This window comes from Sinocyclocheilus grahami, unplaced genomic scaffold (assembly GCF_001515645.1).
Source record: "Sinocyclocheilus grahami isolate Dianchi unplaced genomic scaffold, SAMN03320097.WGS_v1.1 scaffold79.1, whole genome shotgun sequence".
Lineage (NCBI taxonomy): Eukaryota > Metazoa > Chordata > Actinopteri > Cypriniformes > Cyprinidae > Sinocyclocheilus > Sinocyclocheilus grahami.
Genome location: NW_015505258.1, coordinates 1,595,861 through 1,615,070, shown reverse-complemented (window position 1 = coordinate 1,615,070; position 19,210 = coordinate 1,595,861). Strand labels below are relative to the sequence as shown.

At 37.8% G+C, this 19,210-nt stretch overlaps 1 protein-coding gene across 1 annotated transcript in view; it reads left to right on the top strand.

Moving 5' to 3' along the window:
- Positions 1–6,347, top strand: part of spint2 (serine peptidase inhibitor, Kunitz type, 2) — a 7,635-nt gene extending 1,288 nt beyond the window's left edge. The window contains exons 2-9 of the mRNA XM_016273573.1: positions 515–712; positions 3,926–3,994; positions 4,444–4,485; positions 4,611–4,766; positions 4,844–4,906; positions 5,042–5,212; positions 5,303–5,341; positions 5,870–6,347. Of these exons, the coding sequence (XP_016129059.1) occupies positions 515–712; positions 3,926–3,994; positions 4,444–4,485; positions 4,611–4,766; positions 4,844–4,906; positions 5,042–5,212; positions 5,303–5,341; positions 5,870–6,042 (911 nt within the window). The 3' untranslated portion in view covers positions 6,043–6,347. The remainder of the gene's footprint in view (positions 1–514; positions 713–3,925; positions 3,995–4,443; positions 4,486–4,610; positions 4,767–4,843; positions 4,907–5,041; positions 5,213–5,302; positions 5,342–5,869) is intronic.
- The last annotated feature ends 12,863 nt before the right edge of the window (positions 6,348–19,210 follow it).

Below are 19,210 nucleotides of genomic sequence, written 5' to 3'. Positions count from 1 at the left end.
ATTGGCCTGCAAACTTGCCTGACCTGAACCCCATAGAGAATCTTTGGGGTATTGTCAAGAGGAAGATGAGAGACACCAGACCCAACAATGCAGATGACCTGAAGGCCGCTATCAAAGCAACCTGGGCTTCCATTACACCTGAGCAGTGCCACAGGCTGATTGTCTCCATGCCACGCCGCACTGATGCAGTAATTCATGCAAAAGGAGGCCCAACCAAGTATTGAGTACATGTACAGTAAATGAACATACTTTCCAGAAGGCCAACAATTCACTAAAAAAATTTTTTTTTATTGGTCTTATGAAGTATTCTAATTTGTTGAGATAGTGAATTGGTGGGTTTTTGTGAAATGTGAGCCAAAATCATCACAATTAAAAGAACCAAAGACTTAAACTACTTCAGTCTGTGTGCATTGAATTTATTTAATACACAAGTTTCACAATTTGAGTTGAATTACTGAAATAAATGAACTTTTCCACGACATTCTAATTTATTGAGATGCACCTGTATATTAAGACTATTCCTTGTCTTCTGTCTTATCAGATCACTGCCGTCTCCCAAGTGTGGTGGGAATTTGCCGCGCTGCCTTCCCACGATTTTATTATGATGTCACAAATCAGACCTGCAAGCAGTTCATCTATGGCGGCTGTGGAGGCAACGATAACAACTTTAACTCCCAGGAGGAATGTGAGGCTTCCTGTAGTGGGGTCACAGGTAAATACCAGACTATATTTAGTGAGTGTTAACATTTCAGTTTTATGCAAACCTTTATTATGTAATAGGTTCATTGACCCTAATCCCAAATGCAATGGTGATGGATATACTTTGAGATATTGACCTACTGATCTGTTTTTATAGCAATAGTTCAAAAGTTTGGGGTTGGTAGGGTTTATTTAATGATTGTGAGGTTTCCTACGCTCACCAAGGCTGCATTTATTTGATTAAAAATACAATTAAAAAAAGCAATATTGTGAAATATTATTACAATGTAAAATACTGGATTTCTATTTGAATATATTTTAAAATTTAATTTATTCCTTTTAATACAAAGCTGAATTTTCAGCATCATTACTCCAGTCTTCAGTGGCACATGATCCTTCAGAAATCATTCTAATTTGCTGCTCAAGAAACGTTTATTATTATCAATGTTGAAAACAGTTGTGCTTATTAATATTTTTGTGCAAACCGTGATTGGTTATTTCCAGGATTCTTTGATGAATAGAAAGTTGATTTGAAATGGGAAACCTTTACTGTTGAACTTTTGATCAATTTAATGTCCTTTCTTTTCTTTTCTTTATTATGTAATAGGTTCATTGACCCTAATCCCAAATGCAATGGTGATGGATATACTTTGAGATATTGACCTACTGATCTGTTTTTATAGCAATAGTTCAAAAGTTTGGGGTTGGTAGGGTTTATTTAATGATTGTGAGGTTTCCTACGCTCACCAAGGCTGCATTTATTTGATTAAAAATACAATAAAAAAAGCAATATTGTGAAATATTATTACAATGTAAAATACTGGATTTCTATTTGAATATATTTTAAAATGTAATTTATTCCTTTTAATACAAAGCTGAATTTTCAGCATCATTACTCCAGTCTTCAGTGGCACATGATCCTTCAGAAATCATTCTAATTTGCTGCTCAAGAAACGTTTATTATTATCAATGTTGAAAACAGTTGTGCTTATTAATATTTTTGTGCAAACCGTGATTGGTTATTTCCAGGATTCTTTGATGAATAGAAAGTTGATTTGAAATGGGAAACCTTTACTGTTGAACTTTTGATCAATTTAATGTCCTTTCTTTTCTTTTAATTAATTTACTTGATATTTACTGATTTGGACCTCCTGCTTTAGAGCTACGCTTTTGTGTCAAGCCCTTTTCATTGTTTGGCCATCACAGCGGAGTCGTCTGTACATGTGAAGTGAGTCTACTGAAGTGCAGTGACAAAAACAGGGCATTAGATGACTGACAAAAGGAATCTTCTGTAAGGTGTGGTATTAAGTTGAGTAATTTTATTAGATTTGTTGCAGCACACAGCTGATGATTTGTATAATATGACTCAAAGGATCGTCATACTTTACTTTCATGATTGGAGCACTATATTTATGCACCACACAGTGTGTCAGCACAGCAGCCTTGTTAGGATGTAGTATGCAAGAAATGTGGCAAAATAAAGGCAAATCAAACATCCTGGATTTGAGGCCAGCTGCCATTTGCATCTTAGTTAATGCTTTCATTGGGCATGCAGAGGAAATGCAGATAAATGTAGTGTACTAAAAGAAAAACATTGTTTTATTGAGGATTTTGGGTTTAAATCTCAAAGCACATGCATACTGGTATTGTGAGGCCCATTGCAATCACTGTAAAAGTCACTTGGAAAGGTTTTTAGAGCATATCAGTCTATGATCTGACATGTCTGTGATGATGAAAACAGAGGTTTAGAGAAAGAGACCAAAATATGAGCTTTGGAAAACCATACAACTTTTATTACAGCCTTTCTCCAGTGAAAGTGGGCACAAATCCAGTACCCACATTGTAGTTCGTGGTTGGCTGTGTGCTCAGTATGGTCAGTGTGTTGGTTCACATCCTGCTATATTTGAATGGTGTCGAGTTGATTTCCACTTAGAGTTCGTTCGTAGTAGAGTTCAGCCAGGTAACTTGACATGCGGCCTGTTTTATTACATTACTCTCAGCAAATTCTCAAAGCTAAGCGTATAGTTGTTTTAATTGTATGGGCTGAAATCAAAACTACTTCAGTCAAAGTCAATTAGGTCTTCTTTTCTACAGCTTGGACAACTTCAGTGAGTTTCAGTGGGTTTATGCTGAATGTCTTAACAAATTGGTTTCAACTTACTCTGGGTTGTTGAATAACCGGTTTGGTGACCTCTATACAGATGGATTACCTGTCCTCGACAAAGGCATGACAAACACATTAGCTGTCACTCTTTTTCTTTTACCTCTTTCCTCTTAAGCATTGCATTTAAACATGTGATAGATTTAGACTGAGAAGGAAAGAGGAAAGGGATTTTCAGTTTTCTTTAAGGAGTCATTGTGCTTTGTTCCTGCTGTATCCGAATGACCCTTTGTGATCCGTGGAATTACCAGTTTTATGAGATGAGATGATGTTTAATTGGAAAAAGATGCCATCTGCTTCCAATAGAAACGCTTCGGCAAAATCCTATCATTGTCATCAGGAAATCATACGAAGGATTTTATTTACAACACTCCGGACTGTTTTGTGTTATGCAACGTAATTGTGTGTGTGCCGGTGTGTTTGTGTGAGGGTGTGTTACAAATTGTGCAACCGTGTCCATGAGACTTGCACTAAAAAATTTTTTTTTTATAGAACATTCCTGTTCATTTTCCTTAGAAAAGAAAAGTTTAGTTTGGTATTTTCTTACTGAATTACTGACCCCAGATTTTGAATGGTAGTGTAAGATAAGTAAAAAAAAATTTTAAAGTCATTAATACTTTTATTGCATTCAACTGATCAAAAGTGACATGACTTCTGAGCTTTCTATTCTTCAAATAATTCCTGAAAAAAAGTATTATCAATTCCACACACACACGAAAACTATTAAGCAGCACAACTATTTTTAACATTGATAACAAGAAATGTTTCTTAGGCACCAAATTAGAATATTAAAATGATTTAAAAGGATCATGTGACACTGAAGACTGGAGTAATGACTGGTGAAAATGTAATATAATATATTAAATAAAGTATATTGTAGTAATATTTCATAATTACTGTTTGTACTGTATTTCTTATCAAATAAATGTAGGCTTGGTTTTAAAACATTTAAAAACAAACACAAGGAGTACCAACTTTGAAATGGTAGTGTATGTCTCTTGTTCAGAAATATATAGTTGTATACACACACAGTTTAGTCATTTAAAGTGTCTCTGCTCTCTTCAGTTGCTGTGCCCGAGGATTCTCATTCCGTCTCTCAGCGCAGCAGAATGTCTCAACCTGAAAACAACATTGGTAATCAAATCTGTCTGTTATCAAGATGTCCCAGTGAGACCGGTTATGGCTCAGCTGAAGAGTGATGCTTAACTGACTGAATATTTTGTAAATAGTAAATCATCAGAGCTCTCAACAATCATGCTCAACTAATAATATTGAATAAAATGATCAAATTGGCACTGCTCAATTCTGATAATTGGTAATAATAAGAAATGTTTCTTGAGCAAATCAGCATATTAGAATGATTTCTGAAGAACCATGTGACGCTGAAAACTGAAGTAAGTATTAAAAGTTTGTCTAGGGGTCCAGGACACGTTTACATGGTCGTCTTGAACTAAGCATACTAAGCTTTTACACCGGAGATTGTATTGACATCTTACACTTAAGTATTTTGTCTTTAGTAGTATCCATTTGACCAGGTTCTTGTGACCGATAACAAACAATATTCTGTATCTCTCTCTCCTCAGATGTTGAACCTCTTCCTGAAATGACATCAGAGGAATTCAAGGGTATTTTAGCATTATTTTTCTACTATTTAAATTAAATAGGTTTAACTGGTTTTACATTGTCCACAACTTTAAGCAGAGTACAGTTATACACTATTGGTTCTAATGGCTTCTTCCCATCGTGTCAGCAAAGTGTCTGGCTCCCGCACAGACCGGACTCTGCAGAGCCTCTATTAGACGCTATTACTACAACGATGGCATTTGTCAACCGTTCACCTTTGGAGGCTGTGGTGGAAACGAGAATAATTATAAAACTGAAGAATCATGCATGACCACCTGCACAGGTACTATTGTGTGACCGTTCATTTCCAGATTGCTATAAATCATTATGTAATGATAACTCTGTGTGCTTGCATCGCAGTGAAGGTCATTCCCAGCAGCACGAAGGACCCTGTCGATCCCAATTCTCCTAAGAGCTTTGAAGGTAAAAGGCTAAGAATCTGTGTCAGATTCTATATCAGCTGTTACGAATTTCTGTATTTCAAACATTGCCAGTAATGGAATAGTGTAATGTTTATACAAAATAACCAAAATTTCTTTATCCTGTAACTTAATACAGAAACCTGTGCTGCGCCATCCGACTCTGGCCCGTGCCGTGCAGCCTTCCAGAAGTTTTACTATGAGCCCAGCACTCAGTCTTGTAAGCGCTTCATCTATGGAGGCTGCCAGGGAAACCTAAACCGCTACAGCAGTGAGGAAGAGTGCATGGCAACTTGCTCCGGGAAAGACGGTAAGAGGACAACAGGAATTCTCCTTCCGGTTTTAAGTATGTGTCTTTGTTTTGCTGGTAGCTTATGTTGTTGTATGTCTTTTTCTATAGGCCGTTTTGATGGACGTACACGTAGCCGCTGGACTCCAGGTAAGGCATTGTTAAATACATATGTTTTTTTACTCATTTTCGACATGAGAATACCCAAGGAAGCTGACATGGTGTTAAAGCACCAAACAAACATCCAACCAGTTATAAAATGGATTTTAAGTTCTTTTAATTTATATACCCACACTTGTTTCCAAAAGTTCAAAAGTTTGGGGTCAGTTAAAATTTGTTAAAGAAATTAGCATAGCAAGAACACATTAAACTGATCAAAAGTGATCGTAAAGATATTTATTTACAAATGATTTTTATTTTAAATAAATGCCGTTCTTTTGAACTTTTTATTCATCAAAGAATCCAGAAAATAAATGCATCATGTTTTGCACAAAAATATTAAGCCGCTCAACTGTTTTCAACACTGATAATAATAATAAGAAATGTTTCTTGAGCAGCTGATTTCCGAAAGATCATGTGACAGTATTACTGTTTTTACTGTATTTTTGATCAAATAAATGCAGCCTTGGTGAGACTTTTATTACAAAATTGAACATGTCTTGTGTCTCTCACTCGCAGCCTTCTTCCTAGTGGCCACCCTGGCCATCATGTCTGCCCTACTTCTGGTAGGTTTGATCCTGATCGCAGTGCGCAGAAACTCCCAAACGAGTCTCTTCATATTGGACGATAAGGAGGAGTTACTGCCTACAGAGGAGCAGGTGTCCTATGAGAAGCTGCCCAAAGAAGTTTAGTGTCTGGTACGAAGATCCATCTCATGACACTCCAACATTGAGCTGAATTAAAACTACTAAGTTACATTAAAGTTCCAAGTTAAGAATAAAGTTTTTGTTTCATTATTGTTTAAATGAGATATTCTACACCATTTTTTAACTGTAAAAGTGGGATATGTTGCACTATGATTTGGTGAGTTGGTTGAAATACTCCTATTACCTTCTTTGTCATCTGTCACTTTTTATGGTTATAATCCTACATAGAGGTAAATCAGCTTTCAGGGATGTATTTATTGTCGCAAGCAACAATAACGTCACTTGTATGTATACATTTATAAATTAGAATTGATTTTTAAAGGCTTATAACACTCATGGCACATTTTTAGTGAGAATGATTCGATGTCATCAACATTGAGCTGAATTAAAACTACTAAGTTACATTAAAGTTCCAAGTTAAGAATAAAGTTTTTGTTTCATTATTGTTTAAATGAGATATTCTACACCATTTTTTAACTGTAAAAGTGGGATATGTTGCACTATGATTTGGTGAGTTGGTTGAAATACTCCTATTACCTTCTTTGTCATCTGTCACTTTTTATGGTTATAATCCTACATAGAGGTAAATCAGCTTTCAGGGATGTATTTATTGTCGCAAGCAACAATAACGTCACTTGTATGTATACATTTATAAATTAGAATTGATTGAATTGATTTTTAAAGGCTTATAACACTCATGGCACATTTTTAGTGAGAATGATTCGATGTCATTAATAAGACGTTAAGTCATTAAATCATTGCTACAATCCATAGCCTTGTTCTTTGATTGTAAGCATATAAAAATGCAGTAGATATGAGAAAATACAATATACCATAACAGAAAATGTTTTATATGAACCTATATTATCCTGTAGTATGGATAGACTTTTGATGACTCTTTGCCCACTAATGAATGTCCTGTAACTGTGACCTATAACTGTTTAATTCATATCAGCCTATACTTTTTTTTTTTTTTTTAAAAAGCATTGTTATTTTGAAATCTTCAAGAATAAAGGAAATTTATTCAGTTCGGTTTCTTTCCAAGTACTGATTTGTTGATGTGTAAGCTTGCCAAGAAGCACTAGGGCAGATCGGTGCTAGTCACACGAGGAAGTTGTCAGTATATTTATTTAGATCCAACATTGCCTGTTGGTTTCAAACACCATCTTTGTCAGAAAGTAGGATCATTTTGGGTTTAACCCTTCAAGCTAAAATTCCAGTGTCATTATAGCTCTTGGGTATCTAAGTGAACACATTTAAACCATTAGAGCAAGAGTTAACTATATAATGAAGGTAGATTATATCCAGACGGTCACGACCAAGGGATTTTTCATGAATGTCAGGGGCAGGTTGTCATGTGTGTTATATGTTGTAATGTATTACATGTTTTTTGCATGTTACCTTTTCCGTCTCATCTGTTTCCTGAATTTTATTTTTTTTAGTTAAAATATTAAATGAATCATTTCTGAAGCATCATACTGAAAATTTGGCTTTGTTATCACAATAAATAATATTTTAAAATGTATTAAAATGGAAAACGGTCATTTTAAATGATATTTCTCATAGATTTGCTGGGCAATAACCGTGTGAATGTTAATGAAATTTAAAACTTTTAAAATATGTTCCTAATCAGAAATGGACTTTCAATAAATCAATTTTTTGAAAGTCTATTTCTGATTAGGTAAATATTTTAGGTACTGTTAGAACAAAAAATAGCCCTTAGTTGTCATTCAAATTCACATCTGAATAGCCACTAGGGGGCGATGGTGGATTTGATGGTGGCACAAGTTTTTACGAATACAAGGAAATGCAAAGTTAGTTCTCTATTATTTTGGTTTTGTTTTAATTAATATCACATGTACCACACTCCAATAATGAAAGTGTGTTTTAGATTCTCAAGTCTTTTACTCTGAATGAAAACTGTAAATAAAGAGTCACAGACATGAGACACTTGTGAGAAAAGGAATAAAACCCCCTTAGTATCTAGTAAAACAAAATATGTTTTAAAAATCCATTTTTAACTAAGAATGTGTTTAAATTACCGTTCTATCATGTTTCTAAACAGTTGTTGCTGTATGGGGTAAGGGCACAGTGAACCCCATTTATAATTTGTTAAGAGCAAGTCTCACACACCGAGCAGCATTTGGAATGTAGGTTCTGTCTTTGTCTCAGTAAGCGTAGAGCTCTGAAATTAGGTCATAAAGACCGAGCGATTAGCTCATTGCCCAGTCATGTAAAATCACCCCCTCCACTCACACAGAACAGGCAAAAAAGGAAGGCAGGAGAGCATTACAAAAAGTTTGCCTAACATGGCCAGCTTACTACAAAGTCTTTGTGTGGAGCATTACAAGTTTACCAGGAACAAACTGACTAGGCACACTGAAACACATTCACAGTGAAAGAAATAACTCAAAAGGTCTTCATGGAGGTGTTTTAGAAAACCTAAGAAAGTGGTAGGAATGAGGGGGTCGTGGCTCACACTTAGATCATGAAAGTGCAGTGTGGGAAACGCAGCATGTTTACAGAGCCCCATCCGTCTACTGCGGGGCTCCAGGATGTTGTAAGGGCCCTTTGTGTTTGAGTGTGTATCTGAGCCTTGGCCTATGTAACCCCTGCATGTTGTCAGTGCCCGTGGTCATCTGGTTTCTATCCTGCGTAAGTGTAATTGTGCTTATTTAGTGTGACACCCCTCCTTTCTCCTCCACTCCCTCCTCACCTATCATCACACCAGCTGCCCGACTAACTGCAGCGATGCTCGGCATTCCATGAATGTGAGAGCGCCAAGCCTCCAAATGCACCCAAACACACAATCATCTTGAGTCAAGTTATTGAGTTTTGAAAAGACATTTCTAAACAGATTGCAAAATCTGTCAAACTTTTGTCCGCAAGGAAATGTTAAAAGGTGGAGGGACGTTTTTATCCTAGAGAGCATCTGATTGTGTAACCAACAGAAGAGCAATACAACAACACATCATGAAGAAGAACACAAACTTCAAAGCTGCTAGTTTGAAAATATATCATCTACTCATCTTTCCCGTCAAACCAGGAGCTTTAAAGTTTGTGTTCTTCTTCATGCTGTGTTGTATTGCTCTTCTGTTGTTCACAAGTCTTCAAGTGATACAAATTCGCAGGTCAAAGTTCACAAAACTTGAACTTTGGAATGCAGCGAAATTCTAATGCCCTCAAGTTTCCATTCTCCCACATTTGCATGTGATTTATTTTCTTAAATTGGATCATGGAACTTCGACCTCTCTATTGCCATCTGTGTTTTAAACATAAAATTACATGTTTTTTTTTATTTTGGCACAAAGTGTATATACTGTATATATAAATAACAAATCTTTTTAGTTGACGTATAAAAGCAGTTATCTGGTTTTCTCACCTGTGGTGAGTTAGTTGTTCGAATGTGTTGTTTACCCTAGTAAAACTCACAAGCCCTTTCACCGCTGCATCAGTTCCTCCACTGCAGCCCTCTGCACCTCTGAGGCCTGTCACCACGTCTCTAGTGCCTGACAACAGACTACACTGAAAAACACCAGAAGACCAACACAAACCACATCTGACTCAAAACAGAGGTAGAGAGAGAATGACACAGGAGAAAGACACTGAGAAGACATGTCATGGATCTGGAAAGACGGGGTTAAGATAAATGACATAGGAGAAGAAGAAAGAGTGCAGTGAGAAAGCCACTGCTGATGATGTCATGGCTTTGGCTCTCTAGAGCGTGGAGAGGGCCGGGCCTGAGTGCAGTGCTGGGGGGTGGGGGCCGTGGATTGGGTCCTGGCGGAAAGGGGGACTGTAATTTGAGTGACCCCCATCTCAAATTGAAAGCAGTTGTGAATTCTCTCGAGGGTAAAGTTTAACAATCCAGACTCAGTTCATGGTTCCCACGACACAGTCCGACCTCCCTCCTCACTCCATCCCGATGTCCATTCTTTCTCTCGTTCCTTTCTAAAGTCACTAGTCTCCGTGCCTATAAATGGGAAGTCTGGTGGCAGTTTCGAGGAACGGTCTGCACTGAAAAAGGCAATAAGGACTCACGGCATCCATGCTTATTAAAAGAAATCTGGAGATTATAAAATGCCTCTGAAATGGAAAATAGTTGAGGCAGATAATTTAAGAGACGGTTGGGTGGCTAGACCGCACCCACCTTGTTTTTCTTCTACTTTATTTATCATTCTATGGTAGTCTTTATATTTCTTAGGAAGACAAACGCCTTTCTATTTCAGCATCTGGGTCAACAATATGGCACTTATTTATTTTTTGTCGCGATTTAATCATTTAACCAAATGTACCTTAAAAATGCAATTCTCATGCAACGATTTAAATGTTTTTGATTTATGAATTTAAATTTATGTTGATATTTCTCAAGGGACATAAAGTCAAATGTCCTGAAATCATAATAATGGAAAAAAAGCCTAATTAAGAGAAGGAAATTAGTCAAGTCAAGTGAGCTTGTCATTCCACCAGATATGGAGACATACAATGGAATAAAATGTTGTGCCTCACAGGACCACGGTGCTACACATGTTAACATGAACAAATGTGGGCATACATACATAAGACATGAAGGTATCTAAACATATAACCTATATAGATCTACACATACATAGCCTATATAAACAGTAAAAAAAACTATATAAACCTACACATAGGTTTGTGCTTAATGCTTTACATAAGTACTTTAGATGAACCTAAATGCTTTACTTAAGTACTTTAGATAAAACTTAGACATACTTGGATTTACATGGTACAAACATAGTGCTGTGGTACATATTAGAATGCAATAGACATTCAGGGCAAAAACACTGCAAACAGGGAGAGTGCAAGATTAAAGAGAAAACATTTTTTTAAGTGTCCATGCAGTGCATATATATATAATTTTTCTAAAGAAACACTGCCAAACAGCGACACCAGCAGGTAAAGTTACAGTGGGAGTCAGTGACTCTCTTGCCTCCCCCGAGCCCATTGAGTTTTAATAGACACCCTGAAGCATGCGGTGGGTTTAGTGGGGGGTAATTGAGAATGAATGGGGAAAAGTCACGTGAGAGATGGCAATGCCTCCATCGCGATATGATTGAATATGACTGGTTATGATGGGCTGTGATTGATTCATGCGATAAATCCCACCTCTTGTGTTTGTGTGCACTCTGTGTTCGCGAATCAGTCTGTCTGAATGAACAATATAATGGCGTTAATGGGAAGGCTAATTAAACAAAGTAAGTAAACAACTCACACACTTAGATATAATCACTTTGTAACGTCAAAGACTTGGAATGGCCTGAAAACATGATCTGTGGGAGTTTTTAGTGATTAATCAGCTTGGTTAAATTTAAAGTATAATCTCCGTGTCTATGACCAGTATTAATGGAACTTTGATGACTGATGATAAAAAAAAAATCAAAAATAGTTCATTATTAAAATAATATCTAAACATAAGTCCACAAATAAAATATATTGTTTAAATTGTTACTGCCTTAAGTTATTATTTTGGAATAAATGTAAAATGCTTAAAAACACTTGATGATATTCATACTTGGCTTTGATAAATAGAATATTGATTACATTGTTAATGTAAAAATATAAAATAGAATTGAATTGTTTTTTTTCTCTTTTTCTGATAAGTAATGTTTATAAATATATAAATCTTTATATAATTATATATCAAAGTCAGAAAATAAATCGATATCAACGATATTGATCAATATCAATGAAATAAGTCTCTTAAAATATCAGATACAGCGCAGTTGCACTATGGGCGTCCCGAGTTCGAACCCCAATTCTTGGACCTTTCCCGATCCACCCCTCTCCCACTTTGCTTCCTTTCATTACACTATTCTAAAGGCAAAACACCAAAAATAAATCTTTAAAAAAATCCCACACACACTTTTTACTTTTGAAAATATATTTAAAAATTGTTTTGAAATTAAAACTCACAAATCATGGTGTGAGTCAAATATGTATAACCTTTTACTTAAAGGTTGCGCCACATGATATTTTGAGAGTCATTAAATTTGAACTTTTCTTAAAAATGGCATAAATGTTTTTCAAAACCATAAGAAATGTGTTTTTAAACTATACTAAACTAGATTTTCTGTAAGGGGTGCAGATGTGGTGGTGTTTTAGCTCCGAGGTTCACAACGCAAGTCTGATAAGAGAAATTAGAGGTCTAATGTCATTTGAGTTTCCCAATCCGTCCACCCGCTTATTATGAATGTTGTTGTTTCAGCAAAGTGCTGGCAAGCTTAAATCATCCAATCAATTACGTTCTTGATTAACCGAGACAGTCTGGGCTACAGCACACCTGACCCATGCAAGAGAAGAGGATTTATTTGGAAAACACTGGCATATCATCTAATCGATGCCTGAAGATTCTCCTTTTGGAAAACGATGATGTTGTTGTAGGTAAAAATATGGCATTCAACCATAATTTCTATAATCTTTTTGGCAGTACAACTGATTGCTGAATGTAAGCCTTGCCCAAGTAAACACAACCGCACACGGAACTGATGGGAGCCTCAGCATTGTCTCAGATGACACATTGCCAGCATAAAACTAACTGTTGGCTAAATGCTTCCAGACTGCAGCTGTAAGGTTTTTTCTCGGTTGTTTCTATTGTTACGATCTCAGTCCAAAATACCAGTTAGGTAAAATGTGTGCGGTAGCCTTTATGACGGCCAAGTATGTGTGTGGCAGACTTTATAAGCAATGAATCGTATTTACGGTTCAATAAGAATTACAGGCTTGTTCCATACAAAAATGAGTGATCTTATGCAGAAGGGAGAGGCTTCGGTTTGATGTCAGACATGAGGAAAGTTGTTTAAGGTCATCAGTTTGAGTCTGAACCTCACTTTCTCTCTCCTTCCCTCTCTACATAAGCACCATTGTGTATTTGCACGATAAAATCAGGAGGAAGGAATGTTTGGGGCTGATTCAAAAATGTAAATAGCATTTTAATTTACAAAGATGTCTTATATGTTGACTTGGAGAAACAAGCTTTGTGTGTCTAGAACATTGATTTGTTGCGTAAGAAACATGTTTAAGACTGATAAGCTGTAAAACCTCGTTATGTGTGAAATATCTTGACAGCTTCACACGCTGTAGCTCTGAAGGGAGTAAATTAATGCTTTGTTATTTAATGGCACTAATTGCGAGTTGTGGTGCGATTTATTTTCCTGCAGTCCTGTGCGTGCTCACCTTTATGCTGGGTGGATTGTTCTGTTTTATTAGTCAGGCTGTGTCCCCAGCTATTTGGATTCAAGCCCTCAGAGACACCGTCTGGGCCTGTAATATCACACAAGGAGCATGATGAAGTGTTTTGGTGTGACTCAATGACACACAGAAGGTCAAAGTCTCTTGGAAGCATTTATCATCTGAACTTTGAAAATTGCACTGCTGCTGATAGTCTCAACTGGAATGTCTTTGGAGTTAAACCCGATCAGCAATCGTTCCCATGTTTGGTGATTGAGGCTCTCTTGGGAAAGAGGTCACGACTGGTATGACCGGACCTCGGTCAGTCTTCAGAAAGAACATATCTATTCATTTTAGGTTAGTGTTTGTGACAGTGTTATGTACTCTTTGTAATATTTATTAATATTTTAATTACACTGTAAAAAATTATTTTCAAAATTGGTAATAAAGCAAAGATAGAGTGCGTTATTGATATTGGTTAATGGTCACATGACATGCAGGTTAAACAAATAAACCATTTAAATTTTTTAGTAAGTGTTTAATTTTGTTTGATGTTGTTTTACAATTATTTATTTTAATTCTACATTTTTTATGATTTATTAGCTTTTCATTAAACTCACAAACACCAGTTTTATTTTTTTTATTTTTTTTTGCAAAACCTTGATATAATGTCATGTTTAATGCACTTCATGCTGTTAATTACAAAAAAATTTAATATATTATTTTACTATTAGTATTTGTATATCAATTACAAGATTGTCCTTTTTAAATCAATGTGATAAACGAGTTAGGTCAAAAGTAATCTAAAAGTAGTCTGATTATATTGCCTAAAATGTGTAATGTAATGGATTACGTTACTAACATTGTTTTAAAATGTAATTTGGAATCAGTAACAGACTACAATTTGTGAGTAATCTACCCAGCTCTGGATGTATTTAACTATTTTATAGTACGTGGGTAGCACAGACTTCAATGAGAAATGCCATTTGACATTGTTTCCGAGATGGCGGTGGATATCATGCTCAGCAATGAGCTAAAAGAAATGTTAAAGAAACATAAAAACTTTCACTTTCCACTCTGCTCAAATTTTAATGTTGAGTGACAGAAAGTGAGAGTACATTTCTGTTATGTTGCATATTTTGAAGTGTTTTCGCTTTCAAGATCTGGATCCAAATGATGATGTACTCTGTAAGAAACTCTTTCCGGTAATATGCCAATATGATCTAAGAAAGAAAACGGTTGCCTGCCAAACAATCAAAACATAGTTCTCATACAGTCAGATATTCTCCCACAGAGTCTTCCTGTACAGTTAAAGTACTTGTTAGAGGATATGACATCATTCAATGAGAATACTTCTCTGAGAATATTTCGGATGTAGAGTCATCTAATTTACAAAGGATCAGGCTTTTTAGTGGGTTGCATATCAGACACCAAAAATAGCTACTTGAGCCAAGTCTGGTAAAGAGTATGCTGTAGAAATGTCTGCTTATGAATGAACGTCTTGAGGGTGGAGATCTGGATTGAACAACACAGAAGATAATTGGCACAGGTCTTGTTGAGCTCTGGGTGGCCATTGACTGTAGGCTTCCCCACAGCTGCCCTTAAAAAAGAAGGTTTTCGGGTGGACAAATAGAAGATGTAAAATATTAGAGCCCACCAAAAATGCCAGTTATATCCTTTTGAACATTGGGCTAAATGTTTTAAAGCAATAGTCCAGGTTCACCTCAAATCAACATTTGTGGTATAATGTAATTTCCACCTCTTATTTATTTAGTTTTTTTAAAAGCAAACATCTGGGTTACAGTAAAAGCATTTACAATGGAAGTTAATGCGGTCAGATCTTTTTTTTAATTTAATTTTTGCCTTTAATTTGAAAGGACAGGAAGCAAAGTAAGAGAGGGATGGGATCAGGAAAGGTCCAAGAGACAGGACTCGAACTCAGGATGCCCAAAGTGCAACAGAGCTGTACGTCGACGAGCTGCCCATGAGGCTATCAGTGCTAACAAATGGGGTCAGATCTGTAAATGTTAAAATACTTACTGTTTCTATATTACAGCCAAAAATGTTAAACAATGTGTGATACCATGTGTGAAAATGTGTACTAACGTTTTCTGTGTAAAGTAATAACCAATTTAACGACTTTGTTGCAATGACAACATAAAGGCTAATACACAAGTTTTAACAATATAATTAAAGGGATAGTTGACCCAAAAATAAAAATTCTGTCATTAATTACTTACCCTCATGTGGTTCCAAACACATAACATCTTCATTCATCTTCGGAACACAAATTAAGATATTTTTGATGAAATCTGAGAGCTTTCTGATCCTCCATAGACAGCAACGCAACTACCACACTCAAACGTAGTAAGGACATCGTTAAAATAGTCCATGTGACATCAGTGGTTCTATCTTAATTTTATGAAGCCACGAGAATAATTTTTGTGCGCAAAGAAAACGAATGACTTTATTCAACAATTTCTTCTCTTCCATGTAAGTCTTTGCCGCACATTCACGAGAGTACCACAACACGTTTCGGTTTTCATCAAAAATATGTTAATTTGTGCTCCGAAGATAAATGAAGGTCTTACGGGTTTGGAACGAGATGAGGGTGAGTAATTAATGACCCAATTTTCATTTTTGGGTGAACCATCCTTTTAATGTAAGTGCTTTTATAAAATTATATGCTTCACATTTTTCTAATGCTTCAAAAATTGGCCCCGTTCACTTCTATTTAAAGCCAAAGTATTTAAGAAAAGGATGTTTAGCATTTGATAGCATGCATGAAACCAGGTGCAGGCCACATGCACAAAATGTTATTCTGTCCAGCAGTGTCCACGCTATTTTTCTCCGGAAGTTATGAGCAATGAAAATGCCTTCGTACTCTTGGATCTCTTGACTATCCCACCTAAATGCTTATCAGTGCTGGCTTCTGTTATTTTTGCCATCTTTCGGTAGTTTGTTGTTACTCCATCTCATGAGAGAGATTCGAATCAGAGGGCAAAAAGTGCGCTTTCATCATGACACTGTTGACGGGCAGAGCTATCGACTGGGCAGCAGCCGTTTGGGACTCGGATTCATGCCTGAGGAATTCAATGACGTTCTTCATTCAACAACTCTGTGAAGTGTTTGAATATCCTTACGGCGGAAAGGACGTTTCGACACCGCTCATCAATCTGACACAAGGTAATCGTTCCGCTGCTGAGTTTGCCATTGAATTCAGAACGCTCGCTGCCCAGAGTGAATGGAATGATGTCGCTTTAAAAGCTATCTTTCACAAAAGTCTCAACGGCGATCTTCAGGCAGAACTTGCATGCAAGTGTGAGGAGTCCTCCTTCTCCGATTTTGTAACACTCGCCATTAGGATTGATAACCTCATGAGACAAGCTCCTAAAAGGAGAAGTGGAAAAGGTGGGCTCTCGCAACCAGTGTGGAAAGCCCTGAGACACACAAGAAAGTTAATATTCCCCATTGTTATCAAGATCTCTCTGATGTATTCAGCAAGGTGAAAGCCACACAACTTCCTCCACATAGACCTGGGGACTGTGCCATCGATCTCCTGCCTAACACACAACCCTCCCAAGAGTAAAGTATATCCACTTTCCAGAAATGAAAGTCAAGCCATGGAAGAGTATGTGGCTGAAGCCTTGAAATCCGGTTTTATCCGACCATTAACCTCCCCAGCAGCTGCAGGATTCTTCGTGGAGAAGAAAGATGGTGGACTAAGACCGTGTATTGATTATAGAGGACTGAATAATATTACTGTTAAGTTTCGCTATCCCCTTTCTTTAGTGCCATCAGCACTAGAACAACTCGGAGAAGCCAAAATCTACACCAAGCTCGATCTTCGAAGTGCATATAATCTCATCAGAATCAAAGAAGGGGATGAATGGAAAACAGCTTTTCTCACCACTAGGGGGCACTATGAATATCAGGCAATGCCGTATGGGCTTGCCAACTCTCCCGCTGTATTCCAATCTTTCATAAATGAAATCTTCAAGGACCTCCTGAATAAATTTGTGGTTGCATACATCGACTATATCCTCGTATTTTCCAAGACAGAACATGAGCACATTTCCCATGTTAGAACAGTCCTTTCTCGGCTCTTAGAGAATGAAATATGTCAAGGCAGAAAAGTGTGAGTTCCATGTTAATCAAACTTCATTCCTGGGTTACCACATCAGCTCACAGGGCGTCAAGATGAACGACCTCAAAGTTCAGGCAGTCACTGAATGGCCCCAACCTAGAACCGTCAAGGATCTGCAGAGATTTCTGGGCTTTGTCAATTTCTACAGGAGGTTTATCCGAAATTATAGTATGGTTGCCTCTCCTCTCACCTCCCTCCTCAAGAATAAACTGGTTTGGACTTCGGAAGCTAACAATGCGTTCAACGCATTGAAGGAACGATTCACAACAGTCCCTATCCTAAAACATCCTGATCCGAACGAACCCTTCATACTAGAGGTGGATGCCTCAGACTGTGGCATAGGTGCTATACTCTATCCGCCAAGCGTCTTAACCCCCGGCAAGCCCGTTGGGCATTATTCTTCACACGCTTCAACTTTACTGTAACTTATCGGCCTGACAGCAAGAATGGAAAAGCAGACACTCTGTTTCCCGACAATATGACCTCTCCACAGAGCATCTCATCACCGGTCCCATTCTACCCAGCTGGATCATCCTAGCCCCAGTCTCCTGGGATATCATGGAAGAACTAAGAGAAGCACAACAACAAGACCCCTCACCCGCAAACACACCCCCAGGAAAGCATTATGTACCTCAAGCTTTAAGACTTCGAATCATGCAATGGGTTCACACTTCTCTCTGCTCCAGTCATCCTGGTATCTCTCGAACTCTCCAACTAGTACAGAACTCTTTCTGTTGGAGTAACACGGCACGAGACATCACCAACTATGTCAAGTCCTGTCAGATCTGTGCGCAGTCAAAAACCCCAAAGGAATTACCATCAGGTCTACTCAAGCCATTACCGATTCCTCAACGACCATGGTCTCATCTATCTATCAACTTCATCACTGACCTCCCACCATCCAATAATAACACCACTATACTGGTAGCAATCAGTTGGATATCAACGTCAGTTTAACTTCAGGCTATCACCCACAAGCCAACGGACAAGTCGAATGACTCAACCAGGAAATGGGAAGGTATCTCCGAAGCTACTGCAGCCGTAAATGGCACAGATGGTCTGAGTTCTTGCCATGGGCGGAATACGCCCAAAACTCTGACTCACTCGGCCATGAAGCCCCAGAACCACCCCCACCACTGGACTTTGATGGAACTCCTGAGGAGAGGTCATGGGTAGCCGCCCGGGACATTCTGGATCCATCACTCATTGAGGAGTTTCATCATGCCAGACCCGACCAACCAGCACCGAGACCACGGGGACGTCCACATCGAGCTCCAGGAGTCACTCCTAGAGGGGGGAGGGGGTTCTGTAACGCCAAGCCAGCAGAGGGAGCCTGTGGCGTGGTGGTAACATGCTGAAAGCAGGCGCTAAATGACTGTTGCCAGTCATTGTGGTTTAATGGCGTCTCAGGCTAATCAACAGCTCCAGGTCAGAGCCAGTGACCAGGCTGCTGAAATTAGAGAAATATGAGCCTGTGTTTTCTAGTCACGCTCCCCCACTTTAGCTCCTCTCCATGCCAGTGGCAATGCGGATAGAGAAGCCGGGCCCAATATCTGTTTTTTATATCTAGGTCATTGGGATGTGTGTGGCTTTGGATGGGAGCACAGCCTAATCTGGCTTTCTCTAGTAAAATGCTTTCAGCTGTGTGAGCTTTTTTGCCCCTTTACGCCTGGATCTTGCACACTAACACACTGGATCATTAGATAGCGACTCCCTGCGCTTTCACCATCCAACCTGATGCTTTTTCCGTCGATGGTGACTGTCTCTTGAATTTAGGTCTGTGTTGTTTTCAATCCAAGAATTCAGAGGAGACAG